This window comes from Thalassophryne amazonica, chromosome 10, assembly GCF_902500255.1.
Source record: "Thalassophryne amazonica chromosome 10, fThaAma1.1, whole genome shotgun sequence".
NCBI lineage: Eukaryota > Metazoa > Chordata > Actinopteri > Batrachoidiformes > Batrachoididae > Thalassophryne > Thalassophryne amazonica.
In genome coordinates, this window is record NC_047112.1 from 98,880,181 (window position 1) to 98,895,599 (window position 15,419).

General features: G+C 41.6%; 1 protein-coding gene across 1 annotated transcript in view; it reads right to left on the reverse strand.

Moving 5' to 3' along the window:
* The window catches only part of chd1l (chromodomain helicase DNA binding protein 1-like), a 56,140-nt gene that overhangs the window by 20,717 nt on the left and 20,004 nt on the right, over positions 1-15,419 (reverse strand). Inside the window, exons 11-15 of the mRNA XM_034180595.1 lie at positions 15,157-15,230; positions 14,023-14,133; positions 5,765-5,879; positions 5,499-5,652; positions 5,246-5,417 (exon numbers count right to left, since the gene is read on the reverse strand). Coding sequence (XP_034036486.1) covers positions 5,246-5,417; positions 5,499-5,652; positions 5,765-5,879; positions 14,023-14,133; positions 15,157-15,230 — 626 coding nt within the window. The remainder of the gene's footprint in view (positions 1-5,245; positions 5,418-5,498; positions 5,653-5,764; positions 5,880-14,022; positions 14,134-15,156; positions 15,231-15,419) is intronic.

Consider the following 15,419-nt stretch of genomic DNA (forward strand, 5'->3'; position numbering starts at 1 on the left):
CATGACTGTATGTCTGTGACCATGAATCATCACCAGAGGAACAGACGGGATCATATTTGTAATGCTCGCTTGATAAATGTGGTGTTTTTATATGGTGTGGGATTTTATTTTTTTTGGTAATACTTCCATGTCCTTCCTGATATGAGGCAGCTTCCTGCATCTTTCAAAGAACAGCTCCGTAGCTCAGTGGTAAAGTCTCTGACTGGTAATCAGAGCTTTTAAAGGCATGAGTTCGCGTTCTGTGTAGTGTGTTTTTTTTTTATTATTACACATAAGCGGTGCCATGTGGTCCCACAGGTACCAACTGGTTTTTATTCATTCCACATAAGCGGCATGACGTGGTTCCACACGTACCAGCTGGTTTTTATTCCTTCCACATAAGCGGCATGACGTGGTTCCACACGTACCAGCTGGTTTTTATTCCTTCCACATAAGCGGCATGACGTGGTTCCACACGTACCAGCTGGTTTTTATTCCTTCCACATAAGCGGCTCCACGTACTACACCTGGCACTGTTCCTGCTTGACGGACACCGGCGCGTGCATGAACTCTCGCACCGGGTTTGTGCACACCTGCCCATCGGTGCAATGTTTTGTGGTGCGCTAATTTCGACCTATTTCATGCATTTTCGCTATAATCGACCAGACGTCGACCAATCTTCGCACTTAAGGCCCTTCAGGACAAATGCAGAAGTGTTGTACATGCTGGTTGTAGCGTATTTCACTCTCTAAAAATGGTTTGTTACACATATTGTTCAGAAGAACAGCATACATAGATTAAAAACTAAACTGAAGATGGGAAAACATGTAAAGAAGTGCAGAAAATAATAGGCTGCTCAGCTAAAATTATCTCAAATGCTTTAAAATGGCAACCAAAACCAGAAAGAGGTGGAAGAAAATGGAAAACCACCATTCGAATGGATCAAAGAATAGCCAGAATGGCAAAGACTCAGCTAATGATCTTCTCCAGGGCAATCAAAGAAAGTCTCAAGTTACCTGTGAGTACTGTAACAATTAGAAGACGCCTATGTGAAGCCAAACTGTGGGCAAGAAGCCCTCCGCAAAGTCCCATTGTTGAAAAAAAACTACATGCTGAAGAGGTTACAATTTGCCAAAGAACACAGACTGGACTAAACAAAAATGGCACAACATTTTGTGGACTGATGACAGCAAGATTGTTCTTTTTGGGTCATGTGGCCACAGACAGTTTGTCAGATGACCCCAAAAACTGAATTCAAGCCACAGTACATGGTGAAGACAGTGAAGCATGGTGGAGCAAACGTCATGATATGGGGAGGTTTCCCATACTATGGTTTCAGGCCTATTTATCGCATACTAGGGATCATAGATAAGTTTGAATACATCAAAATATTTGAAGAGGCCATGTTGCCTTATGCTGAAGAGGAAGTGCCTGTTGTATGGCTGGGGGGCCTGGCTGCCTTTTTGTTTCTGTCTTTTGTTTTTCCTTCCAGGTGGCTTGCATTTGGGACTGAGTGGCTGTGTTGCTGAGGTTATCAGGACCTCATCCTGATCACCTGCGGCTCGTCAGGACTCACAGCTGAGGTGCATCTATATGGATTGGAACATGGTGGCATTTAAGACTGGAGTATACAGTGTGTATTTGCCAGAGACTCGACCTTGTGACCAGACGGGTGAGATCGTCGTCTCGGGAGCCATCTCATCATCAGTGGATGCAGAGAACGTCCAGGGTTTGATGCACGGTCTGTGAAAGAGGAGGGGGTGAGGTCTCACGCTCGTCAGCACACTTCCTGAGGTACGTTAGATTTTGTGACTAACATTTATACAGTCAGTAAATGTGGTGTCCCTCACACCTTTTTATATTGAGCTGTATGTTAGTCATGTATCGGCTTCCACTGCAGTGGAGTTTTGTGAACTGGATGTTCCATGCCTGCAGGTTGGGAAGCTGATTAGTAATCAAGCCAGGAAGTGTTTGCTGTTTGTACACCTTTAAGTGTTCTCTCTGTGTGTAGAGTGTGGACTCACATAATGGTTCCTTCTTTCACAGACTCGGTTTGTTGCGGCCACCTGGGGGGTGTCGGCGGGGTCCTTGGGTCCGAACAGCTTCTGGCTCCGGACCGTTAGCGCTGCTGGGAGCGCACCACGCCAGACCGCACTTTGTTATTTTTGTATCACTGTTATGTATTAAATTCAGTTAGCCTTTGTACCGTGCTCTGCTTATTTCATACTGGGTCCTTCAAACGCTGGTCGGTTCTCCGAGCTGCGTCCAACACATAACAGTGCCCTTGAAATTGGTGTTTCAACAAGATGGCAATCCCAAACACACCAGCAAGTGAGCTACATCTTGGTTCCAGACCAACAAGATTAATGTTATGGAGTGGCCAGCCCAATTCCTGGACTTTAACCCAATAGAAAACTTGTGGGGTGACATCAAAAATATAATTTGAGGCAAAACCAAGAAATATAGAGGAATTGTGGAATGTAGTTCAATCGTCCTGGGCTGGAACACCTGTTCACAGGTGCCAGAAGTTGGCTGACTCCATGCAACACAGATGTGAAGCAATTCTCAGAAACCATGGAGATACTAGTATTAAATATTAATCACTGAACTAAATATTAGTTCAGTGATTTACAGGAAAGCTAAATCTTAAAGCATTTTTCATTTTATACAGTAAATGTTTTATAAGGAAAAATGCAGACACTGCCATTTTTTTGAACAGCCCAATATTCCTTTTTCTTTACTTTCTGTAAAGTAATAATAAATTTTATAAAATCTTTCTTCATGTTTTGATTTGGAATAGAATGCGCAGTGTTCCCAATGCCTCTGCGTGTATGGAAATACAACCCCTGGCAAAAATTATGGAATCACCGGCCTCGGAGGATGTTCATTCAGTTGTTTAATTTTGTAGAAAAAAAGCAGATCACAGACATGACACAAAACTAAAATCATTTCAAATGGCAACTTTCTGGCTTTAAGAAATCAAGAAAAAAAAATTGTGGCAGTCAGTAATGGTTACTTTTTTAGACCATGCAGAGGGAAAAAAAATATGGACTCACTCAATTCTGAGGAATAAATTATGGAATCACCCTGTAAATTTTCATCCCCAAAACTAACACCTGCATCAAATCAGATCTGCTCATTAATCTGCATCTAAAAAGGAGTGATCACACCTTGGAGAGCTGTTGCACCAAGTGGACTGACATGAATCATGGCTCCAACACGAGAGATGTCAATTGAAACAAAGGAGAGGATTATCAAACTCTTAAAAGAGGGTAAATCATCACGCAATGTTGCAAAAGATGTTGGTTGTTCACAGTCAGCTGTGTCTTAACACTGGACCAAATACAAACAACATGGGAAGGTTGTTAAAGGCAAACATACTGGTAGACCAAGGAAGACATCAAAGCGTCAAGACAGAAAACTTAAAGCAATATGTCTCAAAAATCGAAAATGCACAACAAAACAAATGAGGAACGAATGGGAGGAAACTGGAGTCAACGTCTGTGACCGAACTGTAAGAAACTGCCTAAAGGAAATGGGATTTACATACAGAAAAGCTAAACGAAAGCCATCATTAACACCTAAACAGAAAAAAACAAGGTTACAATGGGCTAAGGAAAAGCAATCGTGGACTGTGGATGACTGGATGAAAGTCATTCAGTGATGAATCTCGAATCTGCATTGGGCAAGGTGACGATGCTGGAATGTTTGTTTGGTGCCGTTCCAATGAGATTTATAAAGATGACTGCCTGAAGAGAACATGTAAATTTCCACAGTCATTGATAATATGGGGCTGCATGTCAGGTAAAGGCACTGGGGAGATGGCTGTCATTACCTCATCAATAAATGCACAAGTTTACGCTGATATTTTGGACACTTTTCTTATCCCATCAATTGAAAGGATGTTTGGGGATGATGAAATCATTTTTCAAGATGATAATGCATCTTGCCATAGAGCAAAAACTGTGAAAACATTCCTTGCAAAAAGACACATAGGGTCAATGTCATGCAAATAGTCCGGATCTTAATCCAAATGAAAATCTTTGGTGAAAGTTGAAGAAAATGGTCCATGACAAGGCTCCAACCTGCAAAGCTGATCTGGCAACAGCAATCAGAGAACGTTGGAGCCAGATTGATGAAGAGTACTGTTTGTCACTCATTAAGTCCATGCCTCAGAGACTGCAAGCTGTTATAAAAGCCAGAGGTGGTGCAACAAAATACTAGTGATGTGTTGGAGCGTTCTTTTGTTTTTCATGATTCCATAATTTCTTCCTCAGAATTGAGTGATTCCATATTTTTTTCCCTCTGCTCGGTCTAAAAAAGTAACCGTTACTGACTGCCACAATTTTTTTTCCTGATTTCTTATAGTGTTTCTTAAAGCCAGAAAGATTCCATTTGAAATGACTTTAGTTTTGTGTCATGTCTGTGATCTGCTTTTTTTCTACAAAATTAAACAACTGAATGAACATCCTCCGAAGCCAGTGATTCCATAATTTTTGCCAGGGGTTGTAAAAGCCATTTCAGGATTTTGAGCTTTACTCACTTTTTAAAAACATACTATTACTGTATTTTGAACACAACTGCAAATCACTTCAGAGGTGTCATCTGGTTTCAAAAACATTGTTTTTAGATTTAGAAGTGTTTATTTCTAACATTTCCAAAACATAGGAGAAATATTTATACACATATAAGCTTTTTCAGAGCGTTTTCTGCCATCTTGGTTTATTTTGTTTGAGTGAACAGCCAGCTGACGTCACGCTGTCTTTCTTTACTCCAATTGACAGGTGTAGTGTCCTTCCCAGCATCCCTTGCACATATTGGGGGAAGTCCCCATGTGGTCTGACGTCACTACCAAATGTAGGCCATGGTGTCTTGATTGTTTGAAATTCTTCACTTCATGGGGAGACATTCTAAATCATTTCCAAACAGTGCGAATTTTGATCGTATTGGCAATATCATATTATGAGTCCCTTATTTAAATGCTAAAGAATAAAATAATAGTGCCAATGTAAATTCTTTTTATGACAAATCTTTGAAAAAAAAACCTAGATGCTGTACGGCTTTAAGGATGAAAGCATTGTCCAATGATGCCTCACATTTACTCTCAGGATGCTACCATGCAAGGTGTTTACTTGAGAGTAGTTTAAGATTTTCGTATCTACGTAGACAGTAAATTGAGCCTATGACCCTTTGCTCACAAACCAACTGTTGGCAAAAAAGTAACTGATGTAATATTTTATTTTTGTCAACTGGTCTAAAAACATACTCTGTCCCTTGGATTCAGAGCCGTCATCTTCCGCCATTCTGTCGGAGTCTTTATCAGCCACCCACTGCCCATCACATGATGGCCCAAGGATCTTTTCCAGGTCCACATCCTGTACTGAACTCTCACCCGACAGTAAAAGTTTATCTATGCCAAACTTCAAGATGTCACTTAGCTGTAAAACAGCAAAGATACATGAGTGAACAGAAATGGTCTAAAAGGATTCAAAGAAGTTACTGCTGATATTTCACCAAACCTGAAGTCCTGCAGCAGCTGACTGAGCTTGGTCTAACAAAGAGAAACGTCCTTCTTCAATAACAATGTTAGTCAGGTGCAACTTGGATACAGCACGCGAGTACATTATTTCCTCCACAGTGTCTCTTGCTAGAAGGCGGATCACTTTCACAGGCCTGTTATAGGTGACATATAATAAAACAAATTCTATAGTGACCAATATGGTCAATCAAAGTATAAATAATGAGGTAGCAAAGCCTGATGAGGATCATTTTTCATACACCTCACCTATTCTGGCCAATGCGATGGCAGCGAGCAGCAGCCTGCAAGTCATTGTGAGGGTTAAAATCACTATCCACAAAAATAACAGTGTCCGCAGCTGTAAGGTTCATTCCCACTCCCCCTGCAAAGACAGTTAGGACAACAGGACAAAGGACAACAAAGCACACATTTGAAAAAAAACAACAAAAAAAAACAAACAGAATTTTTACTCTCATAACTTTCAGAAATCATCATTCCATAGACAAATAAATTACAATCTAAACCAAAATAACTTTTCACATGAGATAAAAGCGACAATCTACCTTTGGGGTAAAAGTCCACAGGTAAGACCAAATATATTGACTGCCAGGCCTTCTGTTCAGTGCTTGCACAGGCTGTCTCTCGGGGAGAGTTGTGAAGACAAGCAGTCGGCAAGCAAAGAGTTACCAACCTTGACTTCACAGACGATACTGTGCTCTTTGTGGAATCACTGGATGCCGTGACTATAGCAATTGAGACGAACTGATTGCGGAGTCAGAGTGTCTGCGATTGTGACCGTCATGAATCAAGAATAAGACTGACCCCAACCGCAGGTAGGTGTATCTGCATGTGGTGGAAGTGTTGAAATTGTAGAGAGGTTTACTCATTTTGAATGGTAAATGGACTGCATTTATATAGTGCTTTTCCATCTGCATCAGACGCTCAAAGCGCTTTACAATAATGCCCCACATTCACCCCGATATTTTAGTTGTGACATTCATATCTGTGGAGTCATCCACACCATCCAGGAAGCTGCAATGCCAGGATTTCAATGATTACACAAACAAAGGATTCAATCAATATATCTACATCTCTCTATAGAGATATATATATCCACCTATCTCTCTCTATAAATACACATGTATCAAAAAGCACTTGCCTGCATGCAGTTATTTTGAGAAGTAAGCGTGCGTGGGCTGCTCATTTTAGATTGGGTACAGTTCCATTCACTTAGTTTCCGAAGGCAGCTACTTGGAACAATCAGCTGAATTGCCCCATTACTCCATGCATTAGGATAAATTAATACATAAGTAATAGTAAATAAATACACATTTATGAACAGACAGTTTAAAGAGTGCAAAAAACAAAAGCATGCATGAGATACCACCCACCCCCAATTTTATCATCCAACACCATGTTTTAGTATAGACATCCTGATGTTCAAATTAAGTAAACACTGTCAATACGATTTGTTGCATAAATTCTACCAAGTGAAGGCAGTCCCAGATACTGGTTTTTATTAAACTTAGCTTAAAAACCCACAGTTATGAGGCAATATATATTGCATTCGAATATGCCAAATGTCCATTATTTGAACATTTCTACATGAACGATTTTCAAGAGCAACTGCTAAGGAAGTATATGATTGTAGACCCTAAAATGAGAATACAGTGCACTGGGTGCTTACATGTAAAGTGTACTACATAACCACAATAGCTGAATCCATTTGGAAATGTAATGTAATGCTGTGGTGACTATTCCTCTCAAATCCATTTCAGAGATGTTAAAGATTGTATGTCTATCCCCAAAGCAGTTGACATATGGGTGTGCAAATAATGAGGCGACCTGTTTTAAGAAGTCGGGTTTCTTTCCCCAAATTTTAACTGTTTGTGTAAAAACAGAAAAATTATTGGCCTTGTTTAAACTTCTCTCACTCTGTTGCAGCGCTTAGCTGTACAATCAGCCCTCTTTCCTTTATTGGCCAGTTCTACAAATTTGGTGGTACTTAGTTTATGTATGCCAGGAAGGTTGTGGTTGCAGTTTTGTCACTGACGACTCATCATTCAAAATCATTCTCTTACCTACAAACCTGACTGTGTCAAGCAGAGCACAGTATGCAATCAAGTACAAAGCACTACAGCCTGCGCTGACAGACAGCACCGGCTCTGCTGTCTGTATTGACAGTTGCATTCTAAGGCTTTCTCCCCAATAATAACACATTAATTGACAGGCTTTTTAGGTATTTTTTGACACAAAAATGCTTTAGTACTGTGCTTTTAAAAACAAACAAACAAAAAAAAACCCAGATTTGATAATTTCATACAGACAAATTAAGCCACATGCAAGCTATGATTTTTCTTGCTGGCCTTGTGAAATGGGCTACATTTATATAGCGCGTATCCATCTGAATCAAAGTACTTTACAATGATGGATGGATGGACGCAAAGTCTCCACAATACCCAATAGCCATATTTGATGGCCTCGGGTAAAAATTAACTGTGATAAATGGCAAAAAAAAAAAAAAAAAAAAAAAAAAAAAAAAAAAAATCAAACTTACCTTGTGGGTTAAATTAACATCATAAAAATGGTAGTTGCTCCCCAGTTCAACTATGTAGCTACAATGCTACCAATCAAAATACCCAATATAATTTTTTTACTCAAGGCCAAAATACGGCCATCGGGTATTGCTAAGACTTTGGCTTATTTTAAGCGGTCAAAGGGTCACATTCTTTCTACACACAATTTCAATTTGAATTTCAATTTATTTTCATTTATATAGTGCCAAATCACAACAAAGTTGCCTCAAGGCACTTCACACAAGTAAGGTCTAACCTTACCAACCACCAGAGCAAGCACATAGGTAACAGTGTTAAGGAAAAACTCCCTCTGAGGAAGAAACCTCAAGCAGACCAGACTCAAAGGGGTGACCCTCTGCTTTGGCCAAGCTACCAACACAAATTACAAAACAATTCACAAAACGAATATACAGGAAATGCTGCCGGTGCACAGGACAGGAGGGTTTCAGAAACAGACACCACACCTATCTCTGGATGGAGTCGCACCACAAACAGAGAGAAAAGAAAAAACAATCAGGTATCAGAAAGACAACAAATAGAGTATAATTTGTCAGCAATAATCAACAAGAAAAACAAAAGAAATACTGAGGTGACCGCCGACCACTAGCCCAAAACTTCAGTAAAAGACCCAGACTTAAGATAAAGTTGAGGCCGCGGTATGCTCTGTTTACTAGTAAAATGAATTTAAAAGAGTAAAAAGCATAGTAACATACTATGCCAGTATGCTAGGCATATGAAAGGGAAAATAGGCCTTAAGTCTGGACTTGAAAATCTCTACAGAATAGTAAGTCCCTTCGGCTGCTCCCTTGTTTGCACTCGGGGTCGCCACAGCAAATCCAAGGTGGATCTGCATGTTGAAATGGCACAGGTTTTACGCCGGATGCCCTCCCTGACGCAACTCCACATTGCATGGAGAAATGTGGCAGGGGTGGGATTTGAACACAGAACCTTCTGCACTGAAACCAAGCGCATTAACCACTTGGCCACCACCCCTGCTGAAAATCTCTACAGAATCTGACACACGGAGGTCATTCCACAGAACAGGGGCACAATAAGAGAAAGCTCTGTGACCCGCAGACTTTTTAATTCAGCCTAGGGACATAAAGTAGTCCTGCATCCTGAGAATGCAAAACCCGCGCCAATATGTAGGGTTTAATTCGGTCAGCTAGGTAGGCAGGTGCCAGTCCGTGAACAATTTTTTTTTTTTTAGGGAAGTTTTAGAACCTTAAAATCTGATTTCACAGGGACAGGAAGCCAGTGAAGAGATGCCAACATGGGTGTAATGTGATCAAACTTTCTGCTTTGTCTGGCAGCAGCTGTACTAACTAATTGGAGACCCCTAATGCTGGACTGCGGTAAACTAGAAAATAGAACACTGCAGTAGTCCAATCTAGAAGCAACAAATGCATGAATGAGGCTCTCAGCATCAGCCATAGACAGGATGGGATGAATCTTCGCTATATTTCGCAGGTGGAAGAAAACAGTCCTCATAATATCTCTGATGTGGAGGCCATACGACAACGTAGAATAAAAAATTACTCCAAGGTGCCTCACTTTGTCAGAGTATGACACACGAGCCTAGACTAAGCGTTAGCTGGTCAAACTGATGCCGATGTCTCACTGGACTAAGAACCATCATTTCAGTCTTATCAGAGTTTAAAAGTAGGAAATTGCTAGACATCCAGCTTCTCACTGATGCAAGGCAATCTTCTAAGGATTTTATGTGGATGAGATTACCAGCAGTTATTGGCATGTATAACTGAGTATCTTCAGCATAGCAGTGAAAGGTAATCCCAAAACTGTTTCATTGATTACATACTCATACAGCCAATGGTTGCTTAGTGGTTAGCACTGGCGCCTCACAGCAAGAAGGTCGTGGGATCGCTTCCTGCCCTTTCTAAGTGGAGTTTGCATGTTCCCTCTGTGTCTGTGTGGGTTTCTTCCTGGCACTCCGGTTTCCTCCCAAAATCACAAACATGCTTATTTAGGGTCTGTTCCTTTTTCTGCTCTGACCAAGGTAGCGTCTCTACATCTGGAGTTGGTCCCCGGGCACTGGACGGTGGCTGCCCACTGCTCCTAGTGGTTGGATTGTGTCTAACTGTAATTAGGATGGGTTAAATGCAGAGGACAAGTTTCATTGTGTGTATATATATATACATACACACACACACACACACACACACACACTCAACAAAAATATAAACGCAACACTTTTGGTTTTCTCCCATTTTGTATGAGATGAACTCAAAGATCTAAAACTTTTTCCACATACACAATATCACCATTTCCCTCAAATATTGTTCACAAACCAGTCTAAATCTGTGATAGTGAGCACTTCTCCTTTGCTGAGATAATCCATCCCACCTCACAGGTGTGCCATATCAAGATGCTGATTAGACACCATGATTAGTGCACAGGTGTGCCTTAGACTGTCCACAATAAAAGGCCACTCTGAAAGGTGCAGTTTTGTTTTATTGTGGGGGGGATACCAGTCAGTATCTGGTGTGACCACCATTTGCCTCATGCAGTGCAACACATCTCCTTCGCATAGAGTTGATCAGGTTGTCAATTGTGGCCTGTAGAATGTTGGTCCACTCCTCTTCAATGGCTGTGCGAAGTTGCTGGATATTGGCAGGAACTGGTACACGCTGTCGTATACGCCGGTCCAGAGCATCCCAAACATGCTCAATGGGTGACATGTCCGGTGAGTATGCCGGCCATGCAAGAACTGGGACATTTTCAGCTTCCAAGAATTGTGTACAGATCCTTGCAACATGGGGCTGTGCATTATCCTGCTGCAACATGAGGTGATGTTCTTGGATGTATGGCACAACAATGGGCCTCAGGATCTCGTCACGGTATCTCTGTGCATTCAAAATGCCATCAATAAAATGCACCTGTGTTCTTCGTCCATAACAGACGCCTGCCCATACCATAACCCCACTGCCACCATGGGCCACTCGATCCACAACACTGACATCAGAAAACCGCTCACATACATGACGCCACACACGCTGTCTGCCATCTGCCCTGGACAGTGTGAACCGGGATTCATCCGTGAAGAGAACACCTCTCCAACGTGCCAAACGCCAGTGAATGTGAGCATTTGCCCACTCAAGTCGGTTACGACGATGAACTGGAGTCAGGTCGAGACCCCAATGAGGACGACAAGCATGCAAATGAGATTCCCTGAGACGGTTTCTGACAGTTTGTGCAGAAATTCTTTGGTTATGCAAACCGATTGTTTCAGCAGCTGTCCGAGTGGCTGGTCTCAGACGATCTTGGAGGTGAACATGCTGGATGTGGAGGTCCTGGGCTGATGTGGTTACACGTGGTCTGCGGTTGTGAGGCTGGTTGGATGTACTGCCAAATTCTCTGGAACGCCTTTGGAGACGGCTTATGGCAGAGAAATGAACATTCAATGCACGAGCAACGGCTCTGGTTGACATTACTGCTGTCAGCATGCCAATTGCATGCTCCCTCAAATCTTGCGACATCTGTGGCATTGTGCTGTGTGATAAAACTGCACCTTTCAGAGTGGCCTTTTATTGTGGACAGTCTAAGGCACACCTGTGCACTAATCATGGTGTCTAATCAGCATCTTAATATGGCACACCTGTGAGGTGGGATGGATTATCTCAGCAAAGGAGAAGTGCTCACTATCACAGATTTAGACTGGTTTGTGAACAATATTTGAGGGAAATGGTGATATTGTGTATGTGGAAAAAGTTTTAGATCTTTGAGTTCATCTCATACAAAATGGGAGCAAAACCAAAATTGTTGCGTTTATATTTTTGTTGAGTGTATATATATATATATATATATATATATATATATGTGTGTGTGTGTTACTGCTGCAAATAAGTATTTCAACACCTGTGAAAATCAATGTTAATATTTGGTACAGTAGCCTTTGTTTGCAATTACAGAGGTCAAGCGTTTCCTGTAGTTTTTCACCAGGTTTGCACACACTGCAGCAGGGATTTTGGTCCACTCCTCCATACAGATCTTCTCTAGATCTTTCAGGTTTGGAGTTTCATCTCCCCCCAAAGATTTTCTATTGGGTTCAGGTCTGGAGACTGGCCAGGCCACGCCAGGACCTTGAAATGCTTCTTACGGAGCCCCTCCGTAGTTGCCCTGGCTGTGTATTTGGGGTCATTGTCATGCTGGAAGACCCAGCCATGACCCATCTTCAATGCTCTTACTGATGTAAGGAGGTTGTTTGCCAAAATCTCGTAATACATGACCCCATCCATCCTCACTTCAATATGGTGCAGTCCTGTCCCCTTTGCAGAACAGCACCCACAGAGTATGATGTTTCTACCATCATGCTTCACGGTTGGGATGTTTTCTTGGGGTTGTTCTCATCCTCTAAACATGGTAAGTGGAGTTGATTCCAAAAAGCTATATTCTGGTCTCATCTGACCACATGACCTTCTCCCATGCCTCCTCTGGATCATCCAGATGGTCACTGGTGAATTTCAAATGGGCCTGGACATGTGCTGGCTTGAGCAGGGGGACCTTGCTGCCCTGCAGGATTTTAAACAGCATCATGTGTTACTAATGTAATCTTTGTGACTGTGGTCCCAGCTCTCTTCAGGTCATTGGCCAGGTCCTCCTGTGTAGTTCTGAGCTTTCTCAGAATAATCCTTACCCCACAAAGTGAGATCTTGCATGGAATCCCAGACCAAGGGAGATTGACACTCATCTTGTGTTTCTTCCACTTTCTAATAAATAATCATAACAGTTGTCTTCTACCAAGCTGCTTGCCTGTTGTCCTGTAGTCCAACCCAGCCTTGTGCAGGTCTACAGTTTTGTCCCTGGTGTCCTTAGACAGCCCTTTGGTCTTGGCTATGGCGGATAGGTTGGAGTGTGATTGATTGAGTGTGTGAACAGGTGTCTTCTATACAGGTAACAAGTTCAAACAGGTGTAATTAATACAGGTAAAGAGTGCAGAATAAGAGGGCTTCTTAAAGAAAAATTAACAGGTCTGTGAGAGCCAGAATTGTTGCTGGTTGGTAGGTGTTCAAATACTTATTTTCAGGAGTGACATACAATTATTAAAAAAAATCATACATTCCTAAATTGAATACATTTTGGGAAAATGTAAAATGTGAAATTAAGAAATGTTTAGATCTTGAAATAGGAGAAGAACCATCAACAATGTTACTGGGTATTTTCTAAAAAAATAAGAGCACACTGTAATTACCACCTATTGAGAATTCTGTTCTTAATTGCCAAAAAGATGACCACAGTTTCCTGGCTCATCCCGCAGCCTCCTACAATCATCCAATGGAAAAATAAATTAAGAGATGTTTATTATATGGAACTAATAACTGCAAAACTACAATTGAAAACAGATATGTTCATTAAGAAATGGTCCCCAATACAAATGTATATTTCAAATGTATGAGTTATGTATGAAATGTGTATTCTTTCCTTGACTGCTATGTCTAAGCCATGGGCATAAGTACTAATATTGCAAAACAATATGCATGAAAAGACCTATTATCTATGCACTATGTATACTGTTTATTGCTATCTACCAGCTGTCATTTGCACTGAACATTCCTAATAAAGATCATGTCTCTCTCACAGTGGACATGCACCTAATATGAAAATGTCAGACCCCTCCATGATTTCTAAGTGGGAGAACTTGCAAAACCGCAGGGTGTTCAAATATTTTCCTCACTGTATAAGACATACAAGAATAAAAAAAGAAACTTGTTCCTTTAGGATGCATCATCCACAGCAACATTACTGCTTAGTGCTACGTGATAAGTTTTAATCAAACTTGCTCAACAAAACAAGCAGAGATGCTAATGAAATGCCAGTTACACCATGGTTAGTTATCAGCTGACACATTTCTATTGTTCCACGCTTAAATCACCATATTGTGAGGATAAAACAGAATATGCCTCCATGATCTTACTACTGGGTTTTACTCACCTGCTTTAGTGCTGAGCAGAAAGACAAAGATGTCCTTACTGCTGAAGCTCTTGACTGCCAGATTTCGCTCTTCCCCTCTAACAGACCCATCCAGACGTTCATAGCTATAACCTGGCCAGCAAAGATCAATTAAGCACTAATTTGACCTTCAGCAGGTGAAAGAAAAAAAATAAAAAATATCAGCAAGTACGTGAAGTTGGCTGCATCTGCATCTTGTCCATCTGTGGTGGATAAGCTCAAAACAAAATGTACAAACATCACTTTTGTACCAAGATAAATAATATTAATACCCCCATCACACCTAGCCAGAACTGCGTCGGAATTATGAATCGGCGCACATCCGAAAAGTGTCAGATTTCAATTCCAAAACATTCTGAGAGCCATCTGCGGAAATCCACGTAATTGGTCAAAATCGGCCGGCAGCCCAGAGTGTGATGCACATGTTCAAAACCCTCCAGGCGCCATCGAGATGGGACACCTATCCGACAGCGGTCTGCGCGCCATCTGACCACAATTTAGATATTCTGAAGGTGGCATAAACAAGATCCGAAACGATTTGAGCGCATATGAGGGAACCCTCGAAATGGATCGGGCATGGCAAAGCCTGCCAGCATGACCTGCACATGCCACTTATCCACCTCCACTGCACCCCCCAGAGCACAAAGGAACTGTTGATCGCTGATATATATGTGGCACGCAGCCATCCATGTGTAGGGGATGTGAACACAGTGCGAACAAACCTTTTATGGCCATCTGGCAGCAGTCTGTGTCGTCTACATATGCTTTGGATGCGATCTGACGGGTGTGGATGAGGCAGTCTGTCTGCAGTCCAACCCAGCTGACCACACCTCTTTTCCTCCTGACTGTCGGATTACGGCAATATTTGTTGTGTCGGGCATGGTTCCTCCACATTCTTGCTATGTGTGACTGGGGCTTAAATATGGTAAATTTACTTTACCAAAAGTGACTGTAAAACTCTTGTCAGCACCCTGACGTTGTGTGAGTGTGTCTGTGTCAATTTGAGGTATCATTGTAAAACGCTTTGAGCTTCTGATGCAGATGGGAAAGTGCAATATAAATGCAGTCCGTTTGAAGAACTGTCACATAATGTAATTATTGCAGGCTCCTGTTTACCTCTGTACTCTATGTAATCCTGAAGAATGTCCAGCATCCTTGTCATCTGAGAGAAGAGCAGGACTCGATGCCCACTTCAGTCAAAATGAGAATCAACAAAATTCAGTTCAGTTCAATTTGAATTGAACAAAAAACATGAAAGTATGGCATAAATCAAACAGGGACTCATGACGTACAGTGAGGTGTCAGGTATGTACAACTACACAGTGACAGCATTTCATTCATGTCATATTCACAGGTGTCAAGACTACCAAGCTGAACTA